We start from the raw sequence: 26,459 nt of genomic DNA on the forward strand, positions 1-26,459 counted from the left end.
ACAATCGTGTTTTTTTTTAATGGATGATAATGGAATGGTAACCATACCCGCGCTATTGGTATCCACCGGCGGTGCACCAGTGAAGGATGATAGGTGAGGATGAAGCACAGTCAGTCAGTTAGCCCATCGTAACGAATTCAACAAGAATTGTTCACGATAGTTTCCAGGGGTAACCACGTGGAGGTTGACCTAATAGGGCATATTGCTAACAATGGGGCTGTTAAACTCCATTGTTAACAATCCCCTTCCCCCCAACCATCGTGGTTAATTCACGTCGAATGCATCACGATGGAATAACTGACCTGCATCATCCTCACCTGTCCATCTCTCACTGGTGCCCACCAGCGTATACCAATTGCTCAGGCGGGACTACATTACTTTTTCATCCATTGAAAAAAAAACTAAAGCTGGGATAAGCCTTAATGAAAACATTTTTTGGGATAAATTGATCATTGAAAGGAATCAGTACATATGGTTTCCGCTTTATATAATAGGTACATATTTATAATGACAACTTTTTTATAAAGTATATAAACTATACACAGTGTTTAAAGTATTAAATTTTGTTATGTTATACCTGAATGTATAATTAATCCCTACATTAGAAGTCAGCGTTGTGGTTAAAATAAAACAACTAGAAATAGTGGTCGCGTTCTATTCTTCCGTGTAGGTACATCAACTAACTTAATTTGCAGCTGTACATCTCATATTAACTTGGTACCCTAGCTTATTTTATTCCGGCCGCAAATAATAACCAGTGGTAGGTACAACAATTGTACCTAATACTTGTCTTTTTGTTTTTGTATTATATAATTTACTTTTAGTATTTCATATTTACATGCAAGTGTATGTAAGTAATATTGTGTGTTTAAAAGTATTTAGATTAAGGATAGTTCTATTCCTGAATATAAGAGTTGTTAATTACTTGTTATTTGTTTGTTTATTTGTGTAAACTAACAATGACAAAATAAAAAATAATACAAAGTATTAATAAAAAAAAAATATAGGGTACAGTGGCCATTAACCCCGTTTGCCACAGTTTCGTTAAAAAAATACTTTAAGTAATATCATAAGGAACTTTCAATTTTGACAATTTCCTTTTTGTTACTGTATATTTTATACTATAATATATGTTTTATAATTCATCTATATATATAGAAATCGGAAAAATCCCTTTTAATTAAATTTGTTACCGGTAAAACTGTTGTTCGCTTTCACTAATATTAACAAAACAAAAGTTTTGTTGGAAAACGTTAAAAAAATAGTCTTTTTTTTTCCAAACGAACATGACCTTTGGACGCGCCGTATTAGTATAGTAGTGAAGGATCACATTCCTCTGTCGTATTTCGATCCATATTCCTTAAATCAAATACAGGGTGTATTCTAGTATTTAACCTAAAGATACGAATGTGTTCAGTTTTTCTCAGTACATATAGCATATAGCTCATGTTACCATTCTTTTAATTACATTAAACGTTCTAGTAGAGGCTACCGCGCTTGGATTCATTCTTGAATCAAAACATATTTAGGTTTTCCGTACGCAAAATTCTTCCGTAACCTTGAACCAAAACATAAATTACCTCATAAAAACTTTAGAATTACAACATTGAAATAAACGGTCCAAATACCTGACTCAGGTCCATGTGTGCGGGCGAGAGTGACAGCTGAGTGCAACCGAGTACGGAACAAGCAGACGCACAGCACTAAACAATTATCACGAGTCGCGATGCGCACGCGACGGCGGCGGCGGCGGCGGCGGCGACGCTTGCGCCGGTGACTAGCGGCGGATTACCGCGGGCTCATCCCGCGCCGTCAGGTGTCGTCCGTTCGTCCCGCGTGACGTCACACGTCACTTGTCAGGAATAGATACCGCGATCCATTAATTTTGGGCGCGGTGCTCCGGGAGCCCTTGTTCGTACATTTGCTATTAATTTCGTGCGATTATATAAAATCTGATAACAACATTCTTTAGTTAACCAACTGCACAAGAAATGGCATTTTTCAGTTTGTAATGATTAAAACAAACTGAAATATGTATTACATCTTGATTTGTGAAAAATAATAATATACTTTTTAATTACACAAAAAATAAGATACACCAATCAGGGAAGTGAGCGTTAAATTTATCTATTGTAAAAGGATTATAAAAATATGTTCAGTACCTATTAAATACATGTAATAAACGATACAGGTCAATAGAGAAGTTTCGCTTAAAAACACTAATAACCACTGTTGGGGTAAAAAATATTACTACCCTCAAATAATAGTCTTTTCTCTTTTTATTTAAGAGTTGCCTCTTGTCGGTGCAACTTATTTATGCATTCTCTTCCAGCCATCTCTATCCCAGGACATATCTTTGATCTCCCTATACGACATGATATCTAGTGTCTTTTTTTTTTCATAGGTGAAAATGGTATGGTAACCCCGCCTGCGCTAACGGGATACGCTGGTGGAGCATCAGTGAAGGGTGATAAATGAGAATGAAAACAGGCCAGTTAGCCCATCATGATAAATTCATCGGGAATTAACCATGATAGATTCCAGGGGGAACCGCGAGGAGGTCGACCTGGTTGGGTATATTGTTAACAATGGGATTCTCAGTCTCCATTACTAACAATCCCTTTCCCCCCTGATATCTAGTGTTTCCTTTATATTTATATTAATAAAAGTAATGGATATAAAATACTTGTATTTAATATATATCGAAATTTATGAGCCAAATAAGTTAAGATATGAACTATCATAGACTGACGACGACGCGGAATGATGGCAAATGACGGACAGACTCTTTCGTAAAGAAATAACTAACTTTGGCGTGGGATAGCACTGTCTGGTGACGTAAGAATAAATTATAAAGATGATTTATATTTCGAAAGTACTGTTCATTAGTTTATAAATATTAATTAAGTAAATAGTTTATTACTCGGCATAAAAATTGATGATCGGTAAATACATAGTTATTATAATTATGGACGCCTATTTCTACAGTTGTCAAATGAACAAGTCAAAGAATCAACAGACGACCTTAATGATTTTAATAAAAGATATCGAATCGTAATGTTACGTAAAAATAAAAGCTTCGAATTAAATTTATATTATCGGCTATAAATAAGATACAATAATTTGATACGTATGTTTATTTAAATAACTAGACCTAAACAACCCCACTATTATTAAAAAAAACTGCAGTGTGATCCTGGCATAGAATAGTCCACCCTTTCTTTCCCCGTGGGTGTCGTAAGAGGCGACTAAGGGAGGACGAGGGAGGAACAGCAGTATCCCTCTTAAAACATCTCCTGCCTAAAACCTCCCAAGACGGAGGCTTATGTTGAGCAGTGGACAGTTAAAGGCCGATATGACGATGATGATGAAAAAACCATTTATTTAAAATCACCTATATATACAAGCTCGTCTCAATAAGGAGCGTAGAAGAAATCTTGGTGTAAATTTGCAAAAGTGTTTATCTAATAAAATTATAAATATACGGAACGGAGCATGCGAAGTTGAACGTTTGTCCGCAGACAGATACGCGATGTTTGCTCGCCGATAAGTTCGCGATATCGAGAAATTTATCGCAGGTAAGTAAATAACGTGGAAAAGTGAGATACACATGGCTTGTATGTATATTAAATGCTATTCAACTGTGTCACACACCTATAACTTTATTATTTTGTATTCTAACTGTCGAGTATTTGAATGATAAAATTGTATAAGAACCGGACTCTTTTTTTTATGGGTGACAATAGAATGGTAACCCCACCCTCACTATTGGTATACACCGGCGGGACACCAGTGAAGGATGATAGGTGAGGATGAAGCAGGTCAGTTAGCCCATCGTGACGAATTCAACAAGAATTGTTCACGATGGTTTCAGGGGAACCACGTGGAAGTCGACCTAATAGGGCACGTTGCTAGCAATGAGGCTGTTAAACTCCATTGCTAACAATCCCTTTCCCCCCAAGAACCGGACTGTAAATGGCAAAAAAATATGGACTAACATAATTAGTCATTCACTGGCTACTACGATACAGGCCTGCGAGCCTAGTGCAGTAAACACTGTTTAGTGGGGGGAAAGGGATTGTTAGTAATGGAGACTAAAAATCCCATTACTAGCAATATACCCAACCAGGTCGAACTCCTCGCGCCTGGAAACTATCATGGTTAATTCCTGATGAATTCATCATGATGAACTAACTGGCCTGTTTCCATTCTCATCTATCACAATTCACTGGTGCTCCGCCAGCGTATCCCGTTAGCGCAGGCGGGGTTACCATTCCATTATGATCCATTAAAAAAAAACTTGACAATATCCAGTAATATATAGTAATATCCATATATTATAGTATCAATATGTATATATTGGTCTTATAACAGACATATTTCCTATAATATTGATGCAATAAAGTATTAAATAAACAATGTATTAAAGTTTGCTACTCGAGGAAATGGCCTAGCGTTAACAGTTGTCGGATCAACGAGCGGTGCTGACACGCCGCGCCGACATTAGTATAATCCTGAACAGCGTGTAGGAACTTTAAAGGTCACGTCAAGATAGCCATCTGTATAAGAAATATCAAAAAGCTGCTTATGTTGTACACTCGCAGGTAACGAGTGGACATCAGCGTGCGAGCCTGCGCGCGCGCATGCGTCCACCGGAGCCGATAACTCTTTGTACCGTTACAAGCTAGACCGATTAATAAATATGGCGGCAATAAATTATTACTAATTACAAATAAGGCATGTCGAAAGCTAGGTCAATGTTAACTGATGCATCGCGGATGGGAGTCGCAGTTTAACATATACAGATAGTTACATACCTACTAATATAATGAATGTGACAGTAAATTTGCTTGTTTGTCACTGTGAAATTTGGTATAAACATATTACATAGGATGAATTACAAAGATGTAATCGCAGGTAAAAGGTAGTATTAAAGTTAGTAAATATGTGGGGATTTTAATGTATTTTGCATTTCAATTTTTAGTGCTAAAATAAACCTAGAAGAACCTTTAACACTCTCGCTAAATATGGATTCGTAATTCTTACATTAAAATGTAGAAATAAAGTATTTAATTACTGAGTATTTTTTTCTTTATAATACAGGGAGCAAACGATGGTAGTCACTTACCATCAGGTGAGCCGCATGCTCACCTGATGGTAAGTGACTACCGCCGTCCATAATCACCCGCCAGACCAACACCAAAGGCATTGCAGGTGTGCTGCCGACCTTTTAAAACGGAATATGCTCTTTTCTTAAAGGTTACAATGTCGTATCGGTTCGTAAACACTGCAATAAGTTTTATTTATTTGAGTATTGTCAAATTTGTAACATCACAGTTGGTTACAATATTAGGGGAATCGCGAGACGCATTAATAAATTCGACATAGCAGAGACAAATGGTACATTAGGTTCACCTAATGGATTGTTTACGTTAATAAATGGTACACCGAAAGAAAGAGAAAGAAATATTCCGAAACTTTCTTGTGTTAAAATTTGATGTGCCATCAGATTGCAGGGTATTATAATAATTCCGAATATATCCAATAGACATGCCAGTAGGTCCCCTATATTAGGTGTGTTGGCGGGGTGCGCCCGCGCCGACGCCATCAGCCGATAGCGCGATCAATGTTTGCACACGTTAATTACCTTGTTATTGCCACCTCGCACTTTTCATATCAATAATTGTATGCCTATACACCGACGTGTACATAGACATTATTGCGTACTCGCTATCAAATTAACCCATTGCTTCAAAGTCATAAAAATATTAAACTTTGAGCGTTGATAAAGTTCAACGCATCACATTTTATTCAACTTAAAATGGCAAAAAAGCTGATAGAAAGTGGTAATCATCACCCATACACATGAACAGCACGTGGACGTCACACACTTATCAATTTGTGTTTTTACCGCAGTTGTGTTTGCATGCCTGTGTTTCGGTTTGAAGGGTGGGATATGGCGTGAATTTACTGGGTATAGAGGAATAACACCTGAGTCCTCAGGAATGCCAACGCATGGGGGGTATCATGGGCGAAACAGTATACTCTGTTATGTCCATGGTACTGCTCATGTCTATAGGCGACGGTTATCACTTTCCATCAGATGGGCCGTCGGCTTGTTTGCCATTCTAAGTTACATAAATAAAAAATAGATAATGAAGGTACAGATAATGAATAACTTTTTTATTTGTATACTTTCGAGTCTTGTTACGAGGTTATATAGAGTTAGTTACTGGAACACTTGACATGTTAGTTATTCATAAGGAAGGTGAGTAATTCTATTTCCCGAAGTAAACACAGATAGTGCAATAATGAGCAGATAACGGGCACTTGTGGCACCAACATCAATATTATTTGCTAAGGCTGAGTAAACCGCGGCCGAATTCTCTTTTGCTATTAAAATAGACAATATAAGTTAGAAAGATAGTCATAAATAGATAAATATGCTTATGGCTATAGTTACCATATCCCACCCTTCAAACCGAAATACAGCCATGCAAACAATTGCTTCACGATAGAAACACGAATGAGACAGAGGTGGCCAAGCAAATGACATTTGTACAAAGTCTCTTTCTGGTATATGTATCTATACATATAATATAATTGTAACTAGACGATATGTGTACGTAAAATATTTAAAATAAAGATACGAAGGGTCCAATTAAAGTCTCCTGGTATGTCTCACAGAATTTCTTATAACGACCGATTGCATCATTATAAAATGGCAACATTACGACTTCGACGGTACGTTCAGGATATAAAGTTTTTTCATTGTCTCGTGAATGGTCAAATGAAATGTAATAAGCTTGTCAAAAATATCAAATTGAAGGTCCCGTACAGAGTTCTTCGAAATAAGATTTATATTTTTAATCTTCCAACTACCAAGTCGAATGTATGCAGTAGGTATAATGTCTTACATAGGAACATTTATATTGATATTGTCCATGATTTAATAGATGTACCAGAGGGAGACTTTGTACAAAAGTCGATTGCTTGGGTACCTCTGTCACATTCGTGTTTCAACCGTGAAGCAGTTGTGTTTGCATGGCTGTGTTTCGGTTTGAAGGGTGGGATATGGCGTGAATTTACTGGGTACAGAGGAATAACACCTGAGTCCTCAGGAATGGCAACGCGTGGAGGGTATCATGGGCGAAACAGTATACTCTGTTATGTCCATGGTACTGCTCATGTCTATAGGCGACGGTTATCACTTTCCATCAGGTGGACCATCAGCTTGTTTGCCATTCTTAGTTGTATAAAAAAAAAAAGATGTAATGTTAAGGAAACTCACAAAGATACTTTAATAAATAGATATGTAGATACGTTGTGGTTAATGATGCAATTAATAAGCTTGTTGTCATTATCTAGCAACTAAACATGTACATACGTGTGATTTGGCATTAGTAACAAAATACTGATTCTTCTTACTAGATTATGCTTTTATTCTCTTCTTCTTTATTTGCTTTAATTTATTTTTCTTATATAATGCTAATTTATTGGACGATTGATTTTGTCTTAATTGTTGTTAGTAGTTAAAGTGCGTCAGTTAAATATTGAATATCGTGTTCGCCTTTTATAGTTGCTTGTGTCAGATCTAATTTTGTATATTTTTGTATTATTTACATGCACTTTGGTGTGTCTTTTAAAATAAATAAAACAACTGAAGCTAAACCCATAAATTTTGCAATTTTATGTGTCTGTTTATTTAGACGTTACATTAAAACTATCATATGCGGTTATCTCTACTATATTTCTGGACGTGTAATTTAAAATCTGTTGTATATTTTACCTCGATACACCATATAGAAAGTGTTTATTGTATCGGCTTGCCTGCTTTCAAAATACATGCGTACAAGTTGAAGACAAAAGCTGAAGTTTATTATATATAATAGAATCCAATTCCCTTGATGTTAAATAAATTTGAGTTTGTCTTAATACAGATTTCAAGTGATCAAAGCCTACGTTTTTTCATTAAGTAGATCATTTAAACGCTGAGATACTGTTCTAAATGTAGCACATTTACTGAAATCAAATGGCAGTAATAATAATTTAAATATGGATTTATGTTTATGAGTAAAACACTAGAAAGATTATAACAAAACCTACGGTACAGCATGATAGCGATTCATTATGATATCGCACGTCATTTCAATGCACTATTTATTTATTCAAGAAGTGGCTTCTTTGTTCCTCAAATAGTCTAACTTAAACACCGTTAGTTATAAAATTGAACATAATATAAGTCCTCAGCACGAAGGAGATAGGCTGCTTTTTACCTCTGTTACTGTTACATTGACAAAGTCAAACACACGGGTAGTTAACGGAAATCAAGCAAAAGTCACATTCTTTACCCATATAGAAGACGATTTACAATTTGTCCCAGAGTCGTTTACAAAAAAGCTCATAATAGAGACAATATAATTTAATGCAAGCACACAATATAAACAATTACAATAAAAAGAACATGCTGAATGAGTTTCCATTTACTTTTCGATCAGGGTCGGGCCGTCCAGTGGTCGTAGCTGTTCCGTTGGCGAGATCTCCCAGCGGCAGAGGGTGCGAAGTCCGGCCCTGGAATACAGGGAAGAATGCGTGTGTGAATCGCTGCGTCACGCGAGCTGATCGCCTCGTGACGCCGCCGCGCCGCCGCGTCACACGGACACCAGCTACGTACTTGGTGCGTGGGAACCGGCGGCGGTTGTTAGCCTTTTTGACTGTAAGTGGACGCGAAGCAATCACGAAGGCGGGACCGCTCACTAATTTAGTTTTGAACACTTTTGCGACCATGTTTCAGCTTTATGGGCCATCTAATAATGGAGTTATTTGTTGAATGATTCACTGGCGTTCTCGTGGTTTCTGTCAGTTTACAACACGTTTGGAGGAACTAATAATTTAAGTACGAATCACTTGTTTGATTTTTTATTACGTAGCATATTCTCTTGTGTAGGAACTCAAGGCGTCGTTACAATAATGGCTATAATCACCACGTTTGCCAAAAGTGTTATATGTTTCTAGAACCAGGACTCGAACTCAAAAACTAAAAGCTGACAAGGTGTAACATACAGTACCTGTTAGACTAATGGAGCGAATATTCATTCAAAATGGCAATGAACTCTAAGTGCTGACTGCTACTTGTGTATAGACGCACATCTATCTAGATAGGTCTGAGTATATTCATATTATTATGACAGAAAACACTCTAAGATATTATTGTCATAGGTACATACAGGTCATCTACCATCCCATTACCTAAACAGTGCTAATATAAAAACGCAAAGGCTCCTTCGTCCATTGTTAAAGTGTCTTTTTTTAAATATCGCTATACCGCTTTGGAGAAAAATTGAAAAGACAGTATGAAATCAAAAAATGGATGAAAATATACGTACATAGAGTGATCGAATGAAACTGGACTTTTTCTCCAAGGACACATGGGCCACTAAACAACAATAAATGTTGAGCCTCCTGTATTAAAACGCATCTATAAATGTGTAAAATGTAAATTACACACTTGTACTGTATTTACTATAATTATAATACCTACATTATAATGAGATTAAAATAAACATGTACCTTAAAGTATACGCGCAAATGTACACAGACACTTTTAGTACTACTTGTTTAGGCCAATTCAGAATGTCATATAATATTTTTTTTATACAACTTAGAATGGCAAACAAGCTGACGGCCCACCTGATGGAAAGTGGTAACTGTCGCCTATAGACATGAGCAGTACTATGGACATAACAGAGAATACTGTTTCGCCCATGATACCCCCCATGCGTTGCCATTCCTGAGGACTCAGGTGTTATTCCTCTGTACCCAGTAAATTCACGCCATATCCCACTCTTTAAACCGAAACACAGTCATGCAAACACAACTGATTCACGGTTGAAACACGAATGGGACAGAGGTACCCAAGCAATCGACTTTTGTACAAAGTCCTCCTCTGGTAAAAAATCATCTGTTGAACTAAATTTTAATATTATATTCCATTATAAATTGAGCAAACGTTGATGGACGCTGGCATCGAGGTCGTGCGGCGAGTGCAGCGAGCGTGGCAGCCGAGCCCGCGACCGATGACAAATTTATCGCGCGCGGACAATAAAAACAACTCGTAAAAATATTAGTAGGAGCGTGGGTGCGGGCTCCAGCTCGCCCCCACAGCGGCGCACTCACCCCGGCGGCGCGCCACTCGCCCCACACCCCGGCGGACCGATCCCGCGAGAAATAACACACTTTGTCTTAGAGAGAATCGCGTCCAATCGCCTCACATGAATCGCGGAATAATTTTATTGTTCGCGATGTGGTATTACAGCGCACTAATATTGTAAATGTGAAAGTTTGTGACGACGGTTGGACGGTTACATTCGATTCCGTTCAAACAAACATCAACTTTAAATTAATGGCTTAACGATTCTAAATGGTATTTAGCACACAAACACCCTACTCTGGATGTGTGGTTTTTGATATTTTAAACCTAATGCAAATCAGGCAAAGCTGCAATTTTAGCTATTGCTGTAGATATGCTTTATTTTGCGAATTTTAATCATTTAAATGAAGCAATACAGTTTCGTCCGTTATTAGAATAAGTTTTTCGAGATTACATACATCGTTAAGGTTTTCTTGTAAAGATTGCTCTCAGCAATAAGACCGCCTTACTGTACTTATACAAATGTATCGTTATATTTGTTAATTGACTCGCAAATTTTTTTTTATACCACTGAGGTGGCAAACAAGCATACGGCCCACCTGATGGTAAGTGGTTACCGTAGCCTATGAACGCCTGTAATACCAGAGGTATTGCGCGCGCGTTGCCGACCCTGAAGAAACCTCTTTACCCCCCTTTTGAAGAACCCCATGCTGTAGTCCCTTGGGAAAACCTCGGCAGGGAGCTCATTCCATAACCTGAGTGTTCGTGGGAGAAAGCATCTCTGAAACCGCGTTGTACGCGACCATTTAGGCCTATATTGTATAATACAAATATACTCATTCATCCATTCATTTTGAAGAAAATTTTATGGAAAGATAGTTTAAAATCCAAGAACGAAAATACAAGGTATTTTGTGTTCGTACCTATTGTTGTATGTATCATAAAAACATTAAAAAATTATTATGATAAAGTATATTGTGCTGGTGGTGCTTCAATTAATAGTAAGTAGTTCACGTGTATTTAAATTTCAAATGTGAAATCGTGGCTACAAGCAGGATTTTGCTCCACAAAGAAAAAAGCAGCATCAAACGTGATAATTAACAAAATTAATGTGGAATCGATACTGAAACACAGATAGTGTAATACTGTACAGAAATAAACTTTATCGATGGCAAATAAAATGCTAAACGATTCTGCAATGTGCGGAATTAGTGTAATAGCGTAACGTAACCACAAAAAAATATACAAGCAAATCGAAAATCATCTCCATTTAAAAATCCATTTAATAGTTTTTTATTTTATTTTCAAGACATGAAGAATGAATTGACTGCTGGTGGCCAGCATCTGATGGAATATAAACAAAACGTACGTTTATTTAGTAGTTCGTACATCAGTGTACAGCGCAGTATTCCGTGGGTTACGATATTGTTGGCTAAATCGGGGATCTATCGGCAATCGGGCGGTATTCCGCCGCTTACGATTACGGCGGTATTACGCGCGACGGCGGCCACGGTGACGGACGGACGGACGGACGGACGCGACACCACCGCCTCACATTCGCTGCAGGATTTGTACCCACATCTATCTTGTTTAGTGTGATTGTGACGAGGGAATGCTCCCAATATCAATACAAAGTTATTGCAAATACGCATCGATACAATGTTGATGTTTACCTAATCTCACATCAGCTCCGCAGATTGTCCGTCAAATGGGTTCCATCAGGACACTTTAGGACGAGTTGTCCCCAACGCCTGTCCTGCGAAATAAAATGTAATCATTACACCTAGTATACAAAGTTACAAGTAATATTTTTTTTTTATAGATGAAAATGGTATGGTAACCCCGCCTGCGCTAACGGTATACGCTGGCGGAGCACCAGTGAAGAGTCGATGAGAATGAAAACAGACCAGTTAGCCCATCATGATAAATTCATCAGGAATTAACCATGACAGTTTCCAGGGGGAACCGCGAGGAGGTCGGCCTGGTTGGGTATATTGCTAGCAATGGGATTCTCAGTCTCCATTACTAACAAACCCTTTCCTCCCTAGTAATAAATATATTAAACGTAAATAAGAATAATGTTAGCTATCTTTATTGACTAACAAATTACATTTAGTTAGATCTACTAGCCACGGAACTAGGTCGAGTCTGTAACTCAGTGAATAGTTAAATATTACTGAAACTGAACAATCTACCCCAATGAAGCTAGGGGGAAAGGGATTGTTAGTAATAGAGACTGAGAATCCCATTGCTAGCAATATACCCAACCAGATCGACCTCGCGGTTCCCCCTGGAAACGATCATGGTTAATTCCTGATGAATTCATCATGATGGGCTAACTGGCCTGTTTTCATTCTCATCTATCACCCTTCACTGGTGCTCCGCCAGCGTATCCCGTTAGCGCAGGCGGGGTTATCACTCCATTTACATCCAATAAAAAAAATACAAGAGCATGTGGCCTCGGTATAGAAAGGGCCAGCACTTTCTTACCTGTAGGCGTCGTAAGAGGCGACTAAATCTAACAAAAACCTTAATCACTAATAAGATTAGGCTATTTGTGAGTCTATAATAATAATATAAGTCTATAAAGACGTTTGAACATTTATTACTCAATCACTCTTAAACGGTTCAATGGATTGTAATTGAATTTGGTTCATACATAAACCATATTTTAAATATGATATGTTGCGTCAGCCTGAACCAATAGTCATGAAAATTGGTTATAGTACACATACTATTTGGAATGGAAAAAGACATAACGAGACTATTTTTTTATTCTAACCAATGATTATAACACAGACCAAACCGTGAGAAAAGACTCATATTTACATGTAACGTTAATAATTTATAACATCTCGGACTTTTTAGAAATAAAATCGTAAACTGATTTTCAATTCACTTCAATTCAATTTATTTCTATAATGTTATTATGAGAGATGTTAACAATTGACAAAGTACATTGTAGGCCCTGTCGGCCGCAGCAACTAGTGGCGAGGAAGGCGTCATTTTTAAAATTTTCATAAAGATTTCAACAATTGAATAATTCAATTTTTATTTAAAAAATAAAATCTAACGATATTATGTTTATTTTTATTAATTTAATTGATAAGTTTATTTATTTCCATTTATTATAATAATTGATTTTTAATCCAAATATTTTTGTATTGAATTTAATTTAGTTTTTAAATAAAGTCATCAATTTAATTATTTTGTTCATTTATTCTTCCGATTTACTAATAATCGGCATCAATATGAACATTAACAACATAAAAGGAATGCAACATAATCGAGAAATACTCGCATTTCCAATGAAATTGTGCATCAATAAGCAAGTGCAGTGGCATCAAAACAAAGCACCCCTCGTGTTCGGAGCCCCCCGTGGCACGGCGAGATCGATAACGCGTACGTCGCTACGTGCTAATTTGAGCTGAACATGCAAAACTCGGGTATGCCACCGTCAGAATACACAACCGGACAATACTAGTTCTAACTACATAGAAAAGTAAGTAAATATTACCCAGAAAATATGGTAAGCATGTTTTGTTTACGAATAGTACTGAAATACTATCTAAATGAAATTAATAACAAATGGAAACGTTAACAAGCTAGCTTTTAAACACAAATTGCGCATCTATTTCTTAGAAAAATCACTTTCCCTTTAAGCTTCTCTTGCTGGTTACTCTGTTTGAGTCATAGATTACTATTTGCTCTTCTATTGCTGTTGTTTTATTTAATTGTTTTATATAGTAATATTTTATTTATTTATGTATGTATTTGTTTATTTAATATATTATGTGTATGTTTATATTATACGAATTTATCAAATATCACTTTTTTTTCTCTATTAAAAACTGCACCGCCTACGTATTTCTCGGTTTGTCCAATAATCGACTGGTAGAGAACACCGTCCGGTGTTAAGTCCGCCAAATATGCATAGAATTTTACTGTGCATTAAAGTTTACATAAATAAATAAACATTCTCCCAATTAATCAAAGTCTTATTTGTACTACAATTTAACATTAGCAGACTGCTTTTTGTGTAAAATAATCGTTTGTTTATATTTATTATAAATTTCTATTTAAACAGACTTTACCTACGTTTAATCGGCTCAAACATTGTCTAACCTCTGTTCCCTATAGCTTGGTATTTAGATTCGATATAACCGTGTATAAATGTCCTTTGATATGTTAATTTTTTTTCTTTCTAGTGATGTAACCAACGTGAAGACATCTTTGTAAATAATGACAATAAAAAGGTGTGAAAAGCCACAATTGTCTAAATGTTTTTTCGTTACAAAAGACATATTTTTTTTTATAAAAAATAGTCCACAAACATAAAAAGTCACGCAGCCTCAACCGTCAAATATATTTTTCTCTCTTTGTTATTTATCTTTTTTGTAAAAAAAACTAGGCAAACGTAACGAATTTTAATTTTCTTTCCTTATATTGGTTCAAGTTGATTTATGACCTTTTACACAAATAAGAGACAATTACTTTATTACGTCAGCACCTTATTAATTTCAAAAGTATTTTTTTTTAAATACTCTTACACCAAATGGTGTCTCTTCAATATTAAGTACACGAAAGTAGTAGAAAATCAAATTGTGTATATTTTCACATGATAACTGCAATACGTTGAACTGTTTATTTATTTGTCTAATTTCATGTACATAATACACGCGGTAAAATCACAAAGATACTTAAAAAATCTTAAGTTAGACTAATTTGAATAAATATGTTGTCAATTGAGTTTATTGAAGGCAGATGTAATGAGGAATGATAGTAAGATCAAGCGTGTACCAGTTGCGGCGGGGCGGCGGCGGGGCGGCGGCGGCGCGGCGAGCGGGGCGTCTTTACGAGGCATATTTATGGCTCACTCGTTGGACACTTCTCCGTTTTTTACGATATACATAAAAGCTGCCGTGAAAGATTTACGCGAAATATATTCCAGCTAATGCTGATTGCCCGCCCCGCGCTCCTTTGTACTAATGTTATTGGTGAATACCCGATTTTGTGACTACGTTTGCCTTTACGCAAGTATATTTAATATTTATATAGATTATATGCATTATGCATGGAAATAATGTAATAAAACTAGTCCGTATTTATTTTCATTTTTTTCTGCAACATCTTAAAGAGGAACATCTTAATTATACAGTATTTTATGAATAGTGTTTAACTAGATGGAGTGACGACCTGATATGCATTGCAGGGCGTCAGTGGATGCAGGTGGCTCAGGACCGTTCTTTATGGCAGTCTATGGGGGAGGCAGTCCAGCAGTGGACGGATAATGGCTGAAATTAATGATGATGTATAAATTTGCCAATTCTGAACCGATATTGCTACATTTTGAAAAATGATTCAACTTCCACATTGGTCTCATGGTTATTTTCATGGTGTATTATACAACAACTCGCCATAGGTCGCTACTGACGTAGACTGTTATTTGTGATGAGACATCGTAAATTATTTATTTTTAAAAGCAAAAATATGCTGTGCATATATCTGGCCTTTAAATAGATCTTTAGACCAATTATAAGAATCTGTTTTAAGTACCATGTTTCTATTATTCGATGGAACTATATAAAAGTAAAGAAAAACAATACAATACTTCAAAATTCCTAATTTAGTTTGACTTTGAAAATTCCCAACTGAATCGTTACGCTGTTTGCAATAAACGGATAAATCATATATTAAATTATAATTTATATAAATTTACTTTCATAGTTGATACAATATTAGACGCCGGGGGAAATGAACTACGCGGCCGTAGCGAGCGGTACACACAAAGCTGGAATACGATCAATTTTTTGATAGTGTCACTCGCGGCGACAACTCATTTCTTACGACAACATTTGATTTGAGTCCCCGCAAATTCAATTTGTAGCACAATGCCGCCAGAAGTGAGCAGGGCATCGCATGCGGACCATGCGCAACCGTGGAGCCGCCTAGCCCCGTACGGAGGTACATATCAGTACAAACGCACATAGGTACGACTACGAGATGAGATGTCGCCGCGTACAACGACCCAAATGGAAAGCAAACTGAAACCCAAATAAATATTCGCTTTAGCAACAATCGAGCTCGCAACTCACACAATTACGATCGAATGGAAAACCTTAGATAAATAAAATCGGAAGCGGGTGGTGGTCGCGCGGGGCGGCGGGCGGCGGCGCGGCGCGGGAGGGGGCGGCTTTTTCGCAAGAACAGAAAAAAGCGGAGGCAGCAAACACAAACACGGAGCGAATGTAGCGAATTTCCAAAGTCCATTCGGTTTATTGACATACGCGGAGGGGCGCCGGTCGCCGGTCGCCGGGCGGCCGCTCGAATTCAAATCCCCCGCCCGCCGCGATTTACAATAAATTTCAAGCGGAGAATATGTTTGCAATATGTCGTACCGTTCCGTGGGCAGGGCTCCGGCGGAGTGCTCTCGAGACCAATTACTTTGCCCTTTCGCCCGCGGCGCCCCGGGGCGCTCCACCCGCGCTCGCACCGCTTTAAGAGCCCAATTTTAAACACTTGCTATGGAATGTCGTAAGTTGTTTACAACGTAATCGAAAATATTGCAAGGGGAGCGAAATCGCCCGCGCGATTTCCCTCCCACGGCTTTGAATAAACCTCAAATAATGTTAACACAAATGTACTTACATTTTTAACTTCACCACTTCCGTCGGTGAGCTCCCTATTTTTAAAACATAAATGTGTAATGGTTTACTCGATTCTTTATTTAGGTTTATAAAAATGTTATGGGAAATCATCGAAATGTATTTGTTATTTTAACATATACTTTTGTTGCTACTTAGATGTTATAGACGTCCATAAGCTACAGTGACTGTTTACCATCAGATGGGCTATATGCTCGTTTACCATTTTCATGGTATAAAACAGAAACTGTCCCGTGAAAGCCTACTATCGTTTATCTGTACATTTTGTTCACTTGACATTATAATAAATTCCATAATTTCCGTTTCGAAATGCTGTTACTTTGTAACTAAAAAAGTTAAAACTAAAGTTTAATAATAGATTTATTTATAACCTTTCAATTGACACATCAACAACTGGCTGTAAACAAGAACAGGATATCTTCTTCAACAATTAATTACCTAACAAGTTATTTTTATTTTTCAACTGTGTAACTTAATTGTATAAGCGGCTTTAGTATCAATCCTAAAACTTGAATATAAATCCTTATCGTCTAAAAATAATATGGAAATATGAAAGAAGAAGGTAAATAAGGCAAGCGAGGAAATAATTACAAAGTCGGATAACAGGCGCGGTGTGGAAAGGCGGCGGCCGCTACGTAGCATTCTACGTACGCGCCCGCTACGACAGCAGAAACTTAACCGAGCACAAATCAAAGACATAGTTAATCAACACGTTTGAACGATACTGAATCTAAATAAATAAAAATGCATCTAAATAAATAAATATGTTAACAAAACGCAAAACTCTCGAAAACGACTGAAACTATTTGGCGAAAATTTTTTAAAAGAATCTCTCTGTGATCTGAGAACGAGTCTAATGGAAAGAGAAATTTATAATAAGCCATATTTCCATACAAACTGTTCTTAGTTTTTGATAGAATAATATCTGTCGTGTTAGCTAGTTGCATAAATACAACAAATATTAAGTATTTTTTATTAAACTCCCAAATGAAATTAAAATCAGCGAAAAGTCCACAGAATGGGTATGTTCAATATAAAAATACTATAATAAAATATAAAAGAATATACGAGTATCTTGTCAAAATAGGTAATAAAAATGGCAAAACATTACTGTATGCGTCTGTAATATTCAAAGTAGAATAAAATTAAACACTTATGCAGACTACCACCACTTTGTACAAAAGTCGATTGCTTGACTACCTCTGTCCCATTCGTGTTTCAACCGTGAAGCAGTTGTGTTTGCATGGCTGTGTTTCAGTTTGAAGGGTGGGATATGGCGTGAACTTACTGGGTACAGAGGAATAACACCTGAGTCCTCAGGAATGGCAACGCATGGGGGGTATCATGAGCGAAACAGTATACTCTGTTATGTCCATGGTACCGCTCATGTCTATAGACGACGGTTACCACTTTCCATCAGGTGGACCGTCAGCTTGTTTGCCATTCTAAGTTGTATAAAAAAAAAGACTAATTGATCTATTTACCAATCCGCAATCTAAACTGAGTGGTTCAAATTTTTCAATATAAATCTCTTATATGCCGTAAGTTGCCACTTTTGCACAAGATGCAACAAACAAACAAAGTCATTTTCATATGTACAATATTATAGTGCAGATTGAAATGTAACTAGTGACAGTATCATAAAGGGCGACAGATGTCCGCGGGCGGGCGTCCACACTGCACCCGAGCACGATAGAGCCATGCACGATGGGGTCCGGCCACCAAGACACCCGTCGTGGGATTTATAACACCATGCTTATGTATTTCCTCTGTTTATCTAAACAGATACACAGACACATAAATGCATCTGCATTTATTGATAAACGAAAAGGGATTTCCATGGAAAATATGTGTAAACATAATTGGAAATGTATTTTTTTATACTTAACTAGTAATCCGGCCCGGCTTCGCACGGAGAGATAGAGTTTTCGAAAATAATATATAGCCTATATAACTCACGTATAATGTTACATCTCAAAGGTAAAAAAAATTTTAAAATCGGCTTGGTAATTTTTGAGTTTATCCATTAAAAACAAACGAACAGACAACCAAATCTTTCCCTTTTATAATATAAGTATAGATAAAACAATATAATAATAATTCCTACATAATTACATCCATTGCCTCACTGCATGATATCAAAAACAAATAATGGAGAGACGCATAGAGGCACTTTTCGGAAGAATATGTAAAAAATTATGTTCTTTTATTAGGTTGAAGAATCAAACCCGAAACCTTATTTTCAGAAACCAACACACGTCCCACTGTTTCACAGACGTTTTAAAATATGGTAAGATATATCCTAGATCTATGAATAAAAAAACTAGATCATAATCTTCACATGCAGTATAATTTAAATGTTAATTAAAATACGTTAAATTTTTCATTGAACAATAATAATAACTATGTACAGTTTGAACGTAAGAAAGAGCAGGAAGGAATAGGTGTTTTTAGCGCAAGGGTCTGCTGGCAAAATGCTTATACAGCGCAACAGTATGAAACGTATTTATACGGTGTCCCTCATTACGCGTCGGGGCAGAATTCCACTCTTTATTTATGAAATAAAAATGAAAACATTTCTGCGGAGAGCTGACGAATGGCCACCACCCCCGCGCCACCCTCCCGCCCCCACACCCCGGGACTCCCCCCAGGGGCAGCATCCCCCGGCTCGCCGGGGACGGTGTATCTGCCGCGCGACATATAATTCACACACCTTGTACTGTGTACGAATAATATCGAATGATATATTTGAAAGAATAAGCTACAAGTACATTCATTATAATGGCAGTAAAAGTATATGAAACTAACGCCATCTGTGAGTTAATATATACATTAAACTTTATCAGTTTCTATGTGAAATATGAATACATGTCCGACTCGACCCACTGAAACTGCGTAGAGGTGTTACATCTCTGTGCATCTTCTACCGAATTTATCATGGGCAGTGCTCTGAAGAATTGTTCGAATTGATACCTGCAGCTGATTTTCACCACCGTACAACCCGTCACAAACTAAAGTTTCATCCCAATCATCTGGACGAGTGGCGGTCTTCCACCATACGTTTTTCAAGGCACTTTCTTCCACGCACAACCACTCTTTGGAATCAACTTTCAGCAGCAGTATTTCCGAATCGATACGACATCATAACCTTCAAGAAAAAAGCATATTCCTTTTCAAAAAGCCGGCAGCACAGCTGCTGTGCCTTTGGTGCTGTGAGTGATCATGGGCGACGGTAGTCGCTTACCATCAGCTGAGCCATTTCCTCGTTTACCCCCTGTGTTATAAAAACAAATAACAATTTAAAGGACTTTATAACCATACCAAAGACGACGCGTTTTCAAAGTTGGTTACTTGTTCAAGTCATGCAGCGAAATGAGAACAGATAGAAATTCAAACGTACATAATAGAAGGATGGTAGAAATGAAAACTTCGTATTGGGACATTCAAAAACTATATAAAACATGTATTGATAAAATATTATTGTGATGCCAAAAAGCTCTCGTTTATTTCCTACACTTTGGGCTATGCTCGGAATTTCTTTGCTTGACAGAATCCGGAATGACGACATTCGCAAAAGGGCCATAGTCGCCGTCATAGCTTGAAGGGTAAGCAAGCTGAAAAGGCAATAGGCTGGTCACATAGCTCTGAGAACCGGCAACCGAGGAGAACCAATGGGGAAGAAAGATTCTTGAGTGGCGACCTCGTACGCTTAAAAGCAGTGTAGGACAACCCCTCCCACTAGATGGAGTGACGACTTCAAATGCTGCGGTTGATGAAACTATATATTTATTATAGGTATAGTATTGAAATATAATATAATTGGCGGCGTAATTCGCCGAGTCTTGGAGTTCCCTTAAATATGGTTAAGCGCATTGATGGTTGGCTCAACCGTCATACTCGTGAACGGGCACTGCTTGTGGGGACTGGTGTGCTCATGAGTGCTTGTTTATTTTCCATTTAATAATACGTGTAAATATAACTTATTACTAATTACAATCACGAGACACATACAAATGTAAAATTATCTTGTACATAATAATTTGAAATCAGTAACTGTTTGTTCTTCTCAGCCGATAACAACATTCCGAATTCAGCAGTGAAATCATAAAAAATTACGATATAAAAGAGCTTGCCATCAAGTCCATTTGACTGAAGACTACTTCTGTTCTATTCTATTCCAGGTGTAATCTATACTTATCATAAATCTGTAGAGAGGTCCATTCTGTATATGAAATATATTTCCAAAACAACTACCAGGGGGTGATTAGTGATCGATACTGATGCCAAAAATGCAATCAGTAAAATTTTTGTCTGTCTGTCTGTCTGTATGTTCATTATAGAAACAAAAACTACTCGACGGATTTTAACGAAACTTGGTACAATTATTCTTCATACTCCTGGGCAGGTTATAGTATACTTTTCATTACGCTACGATCAATAGGAGCAGAGCAGTGAAGGGGAAACGTTGGGAAAACGGGAGAATTTACTCCATTTTTAAGCTTTCGTCGCGTGTGCAGCCTTAATGGTCACTTTTTAAAACTGTAAAAATGTCCACCCGTGCGACGTCGGTATGGGCCGCTAATATTAAAATAAAAAAAAAATGTAATAGTGATAGATATATCTGCAAAAAATACAAATGTATACTATATTAATATTTTATTTAACTGTATATCTGTTTATGTATTCTAAATATTAATAGTTGTAGCACTTCAGCTGCCCGCTAACGACATGCTTTCTAACTGTATCGGGTTGACTGGAAGAGATCTCTGTCAGAGACAAGTCCACTCTTGCTCACAACATTTATAAATGCATTATATTATATGTAACTTACAAGTGCAATAAAGAATATATATATATATATATATATATATATATATATATATATATTCGAATAAATATAGCACCCGTAACGTAGATACGTGTAATAAATAGGGTTGTCAAATATGTACGCTATATAATATAATATAATTACTAGTAAATATTAAACAATCTTCATCTCATACAGAGTCCATAATATACTGTTGGGAAAATATAATAATAGTTAAATTGAGACTTCTACAATTAGAAAATTTGCGTTCACGAACTAAGTATGTTGTTCCTGTTATCTTGGGAAGGGAAGCATGGCTTTCCAACTAAATATTTAATACTAAAGTTGTCGTAAATTATAATTAGTTTAGAAAGAATCGTTTACGAACGTTCATGCGTTTCGTAAACAAACTCTGTATTGTCATTTTTGACATTTGTTTATGATATCGATCGTCACACGCTTTGCTGTTGTGTTGAGTCATTCTAGAAAACTAAAGTATTCACATTAAGTACTCGTCTTTAAATATTAAATTGAAATCCAAGTGGGGGACCAAAGAAAATACGTAACAAAAGTCAACTTGATCTATTGAGGAAATTCCTTATATACATATGAACAAAAACCCAAACCGGCTACAAGATCAAGACGTAAACTTAAAAAACATAACTATGTATGCAAGGAGCTCGATATCTTCCAACAATTTTTGCAATGTTATATTAAAACTGTCAATTTGTTAATTTAATTCTATAGTAGCTATTCTTCTAACGTGTATAATGTTATTGGAGTACACATTTGATGTTGTTTTATGTAATATTTATTTTATTAATTTATTGATTTTTTTTCTGTTGCTTTGCTATAAAGAAATAAATAAATAGATAAATATAATAATGAGTAGAGATAATATTTATATTATTATATGTATTACATCTCCCATATTTAGAATTAACAAAATTTTTCATCATGCATCCCACCAAATTGTTTATAATTACTCCTCTCCATCTAAAGGTTGCCTGCAAGAGATCGCTCTTAGCGATAAGTTCGCCCAATGTTTTCTCACTATGATTATTTCTTGTAATTATTTATATTTATAATAAGTTTACTATTGTAATCTTTTGGAGGAAACAATAAAGAGTATCTATCTATCTATAATTACCCATTGTATATACAAGCAGCTTAAATGAATATCTACTAAATTGCAGTGACGTTTTGGCAACCCTAACAAGGTATGATACTAATTAAATGGCATTCAATGTGAACGAGGAACGTTTGAGTGTATGTGTTATTAGAGTTAAGTTTAATTTCGCTGTGTGATCGGGCGGCGACGGCGGCAGCGGCGGCGGCGGCGGCGGCGGCCGCAGCGGGCCCTGGGACCGGAAAGATTTTTCAATTACCAACTTTGTGCTGTTCCCTCCAATCTCGGAAAATAGAGTAACCACCGCGATCAGAGACTCGCATTTATATATTTTTTTTTTTAAATTATCAGAATATTAAAGATTATGAAAAATAGAAGACAAAAGACTTAAAATGACAAGCAACAAGGTGGAACCATAAAAATGACTATTCAAAATTACCTAAATTTATATTTAAAATATAAAATATTAGTAGTAGAGTAGTTATACTTGAATACACTTTATTTAGTACTTTTGTTAACATTAGAACCTACATTTTTAGATTATATATAATCTTACTTAATCTATTATACTATAAAAAAAAAAAACAATTGTTACACTCAAACATTTCTGAGTATGTAATGTCTGTAATTCTATTTAATAATTTTATTTGTTTTAAGTAAAAATACCAATTTTATGTGTAGCTGTTCCCGCTTCGCCCACTCGGAACTCGTTTCTTCCCTTAGGAATTTTGGGAAATCCCTTCTTAGTGTCATCTTACATTATTTTAAAGAGCTCTGTGTAAAAGCTTGATGATTCACTCTAACAATTAATAAATAAGATAAAATATGCCCCGATTTTAAAGTTTGACTCTACGTACTTAACGACACAATATGTCCAATTAAAAATCGCTCAGTTCAATATTTATAAATTCAGTATCTAAATTTTATTAAAAAAAAATGCAATGCACCTATGAATTATTTAACCGTTAATGATTTGTAGAAAATTAATAACACGAAATAATAATTATTTTGTTCAATCTATATAAAAATAGTAAATAAATAATGAAATATAAGTTTCAGTCGATGCAGTACTCTGTGCACTGTGGAATTCTTAATATCAGTGCGCGCTAACTATGGCCGTATAATATTGGCTGTTGGGCGGAATGCTTCACCGGACCACCGCCCGCCCCGCCCCGCCCCGCGCCGCGCCGCCCGCCCCGAGCATGCCTGTGCCGCGGCGCGTGCACAGCCTAAACTCTAAGGCGGTTGACACATTTCAATTTGAATACTGCAGTAGAATAAATTTATTTATTTATATATTCATAGGAACACCAACAGCATATTTCATTATAACCGGAATTATGTTTAATTCAATACTAAGAAATTTAGTGTAAATAAATAAAGGAAAAATTATAAAAAAAATGATTTGCTCGAAGACATGAGCGATTCGCCAAACTAACGCCTAACCAAACAAGCTGTCTTACCATTAAAAATATACTACATAACATTGTCTTAATAAGTATATAAAAAAACATCATTTAATATTTATTTTATTTATTTATTCATTATCATGATTATCATTTTAGCCATTTATATCCAATTAAAGTTACGATACTTGGAAAGCTAACGGTAATCGAAATTATTCTACAAATACCCAGCCTAAGCTTAGTCTTAAAGTTTCCAAAATTGACATACAAAATTGGTAAAACTGGCCCGTACTCTGCAGAGAATTTTTTTATACCACTGAGATGGCAATCAAGCATACGGCCCACCTAATGATAAGTGGTTACCGTAGCCTATGTACCTACCTAGCATTATGTCATTAATGTCGAGGTGTTTCTTTTTGTTTTATATAAAATATTTTATATAAAACAAAAAGAAAGAAGTTTATAACGATAAATGTATAGACAGATGTTTGTTAGTCTTTCACAAAAAAACTACTGTACGGATTTGAAAGAAATTTACACGTAAGTACACGACTAGGCGATATCCTAACTTAGCACATGGGATCTTTTTTATATTGATTCAGCTACTATTAAACTAATTTTATTAAATACTAGTAGATGTATGAAGGTAAGTTCCGTGGGCGAAACTGTGCGGGCGGCCTAAGCGTGGTGATCACACGGCAGGCCGGCCGCCGCGCCGCGCCGACACCGTAAATGCTACTTTTAAATTGAATTCCTCGAGTGTAGCCTTTGTTCTACGAGCCAGTGCCGGCGTCGCGCCGCCGTACCACCGGACAAAACGACGTTTTACACTGTAACTAGTGCTGCCACATCGGGTATTTTTTTTACGAAAACTTTATGCAAAAATATTTGGTTTGGAAAAATGAAATGAAATTGTTAAAGAAACTTTTGAAATAAAATAAAATCGTCGTGAAGAAATTTGCATATTTAATTTTGTTGACAGTATAATAGTAAACACATAGATTTACATTTTTTATTGTTTTCTCCAAAAGATTTCAGCAGCAAATTTATTATAGATACAATTACAAGAAATGATCACAGTGAGAAACAATGGGCGACCTTACCTTAAGCGATGTCTTCCAGGCAACTTTTGAATGGAGAGGAGTAGTTATAAACAGTTTGATCGGAAGCACGGGGAAATTTCTCGGGGGAAAATTCTATCATTTTTAAATATCTCCGTATTTACTTTAGATAATACATGCAAGAATGTAAATATATATTCTTAATATATACATAATTTGGATGATAAAGAAATTTGAAAAATAAATGTTTAAAATTTGGTAGAAAAAAAACATCGCGTCGCTGCTAAACGATGACAATAACGTTTGTGACTGTACCGCTTCCGTACAAAGGGTCAAAATACTTTGATGTGGAACCCAAGCATTGGCACGTTACTTAACACTTACAGGAACGCCCCGGGCGCGTTGTTCACGAAATCAGCTCTTTTTGACCATACGAGTGAGCAAAAATAATTCAAAGTAGAAATATAGGATTTGGAAGAATTACCTATTATTATATACATATTACACCTGTTTTACTTTCGAAGTATAAAACAACCAGTCTAGAAACTCTAATGGATTTTTTTTACAACACAGGAGGCAAACGAGCATGCGGCTCACCTCATGGTAAGTAACTACCGCCGCCCATAATCACCCGCAACACCATTGCAAATGTGCTGCCGGCCTTTAAAAAGGAATATGCTCTTTTCTCTTTTTTTTTATACAACTTAGAATGGCAAACAAGCTGACGGCCCACTTGATGGAAAGTGGTAACCGTCGCCTATAGACATGGGCATAACAGAGTATACTGTTTCGCCCATGATACCCCCCATGCGTTGCCATTCCTGAGGCCATTTTCTCGAAGATTATGGTGGATATATGGGACAAGCATAATATTTTATGAAAACTCATATCTTGTGCTGACCAAACAAATTTTATGCAACTAATTTATTGTGATAATATTTATTTATTAATATAAAAGAAGCAGTAAACGTGTCAATCTCGAACCAGTTAATCCTATATTGGATCGGTGTTAAATAGCAAGGTAATAAAGCGAGGCGTTATAACGTGGCTGGGTGCAGCGGGCGGGTGCAGCGCGCGGGCGACGCGACGCCGCTGTAAACTGCACTTAAGAATATTAAAGTGTTTTATGAAACATTTTATGTACAATGGCAGCGCTTGTTGTCACCGTCGTCATCTCCGCGCTGCTTGCTTGTTGCTAGAATTTTAAACTAAAAATTTATATCTCCTCAGTTGATTTCTCA

General features: G+C 36.5%; 1 protein-coding gene and 1 long non-coding RNA gene across 5 annotated transcripts in view; both read right to left on the minus strand.

The window, feature by feature from the left end:
* Positions 1 to 1,789, minus strand: part of LOC113512566 (POU domain protein 2-like) — a 239,388-nt gene extending 237,599 nt beyond the window's left edge. The window contains exon 1 of one of the 3 annotated variants that reach the window (XM_052899165.1): positions 1,629 to 1,789. In XM_052899165.1, the coding sequence (XP_052755125.1) occupies positions 1,629 to 1,643 (15 nt within the window). In that variant the 5' untranslated portion in view covers positions 1,644 to 1,789. The remainder of the gene's footprint in view (positions 1 to 1,628) is intronic. The other 2 variants (XM_052899163.1, XM_052899164.1) reach the window with 2 other exon arrangements.
* A 6,617-nt stretch (positions 1,790 to 8,406) lies between these two features.
* LOC116413701 (uncharacterized) overlaps positions 8,407 to 26,459 on the minus strand; it is an 80,694-nt gene continuing 62,641 nt past the window's right edge. For both annotated transcript variants that reach the window (XR_008253342.1, XR_008253343.1), the window contains 2 exons: positions 11,824 to 11,906; positions 8,407 to 8,571 (listed from right to left, as the gene is read on the minus strand). This is a non-coding gene — a long non-coding RNA (uncharacterized LOC116413701). The remainder of the gene's footprint in view (positions 8,572 to 11,823; positions 11,907 to 26,459) is intronic.

This window comes from Galleria mellonella, unplaced genomic scaffold (assembly GCF_026898425.1).
Source record: "Galleria mellonella isolate WM207_F2 unplaced genomic scaffold, CSIRO_AGI_GalMel_v1 utg56, whole genome shotgun sequence".
Taxonomy (NCBI): Eukaryota; Metazoa; Arthropoda; class Insecta; order Lepidoptera; family Pyralidae; genus Galleria; species Galleria mellonella.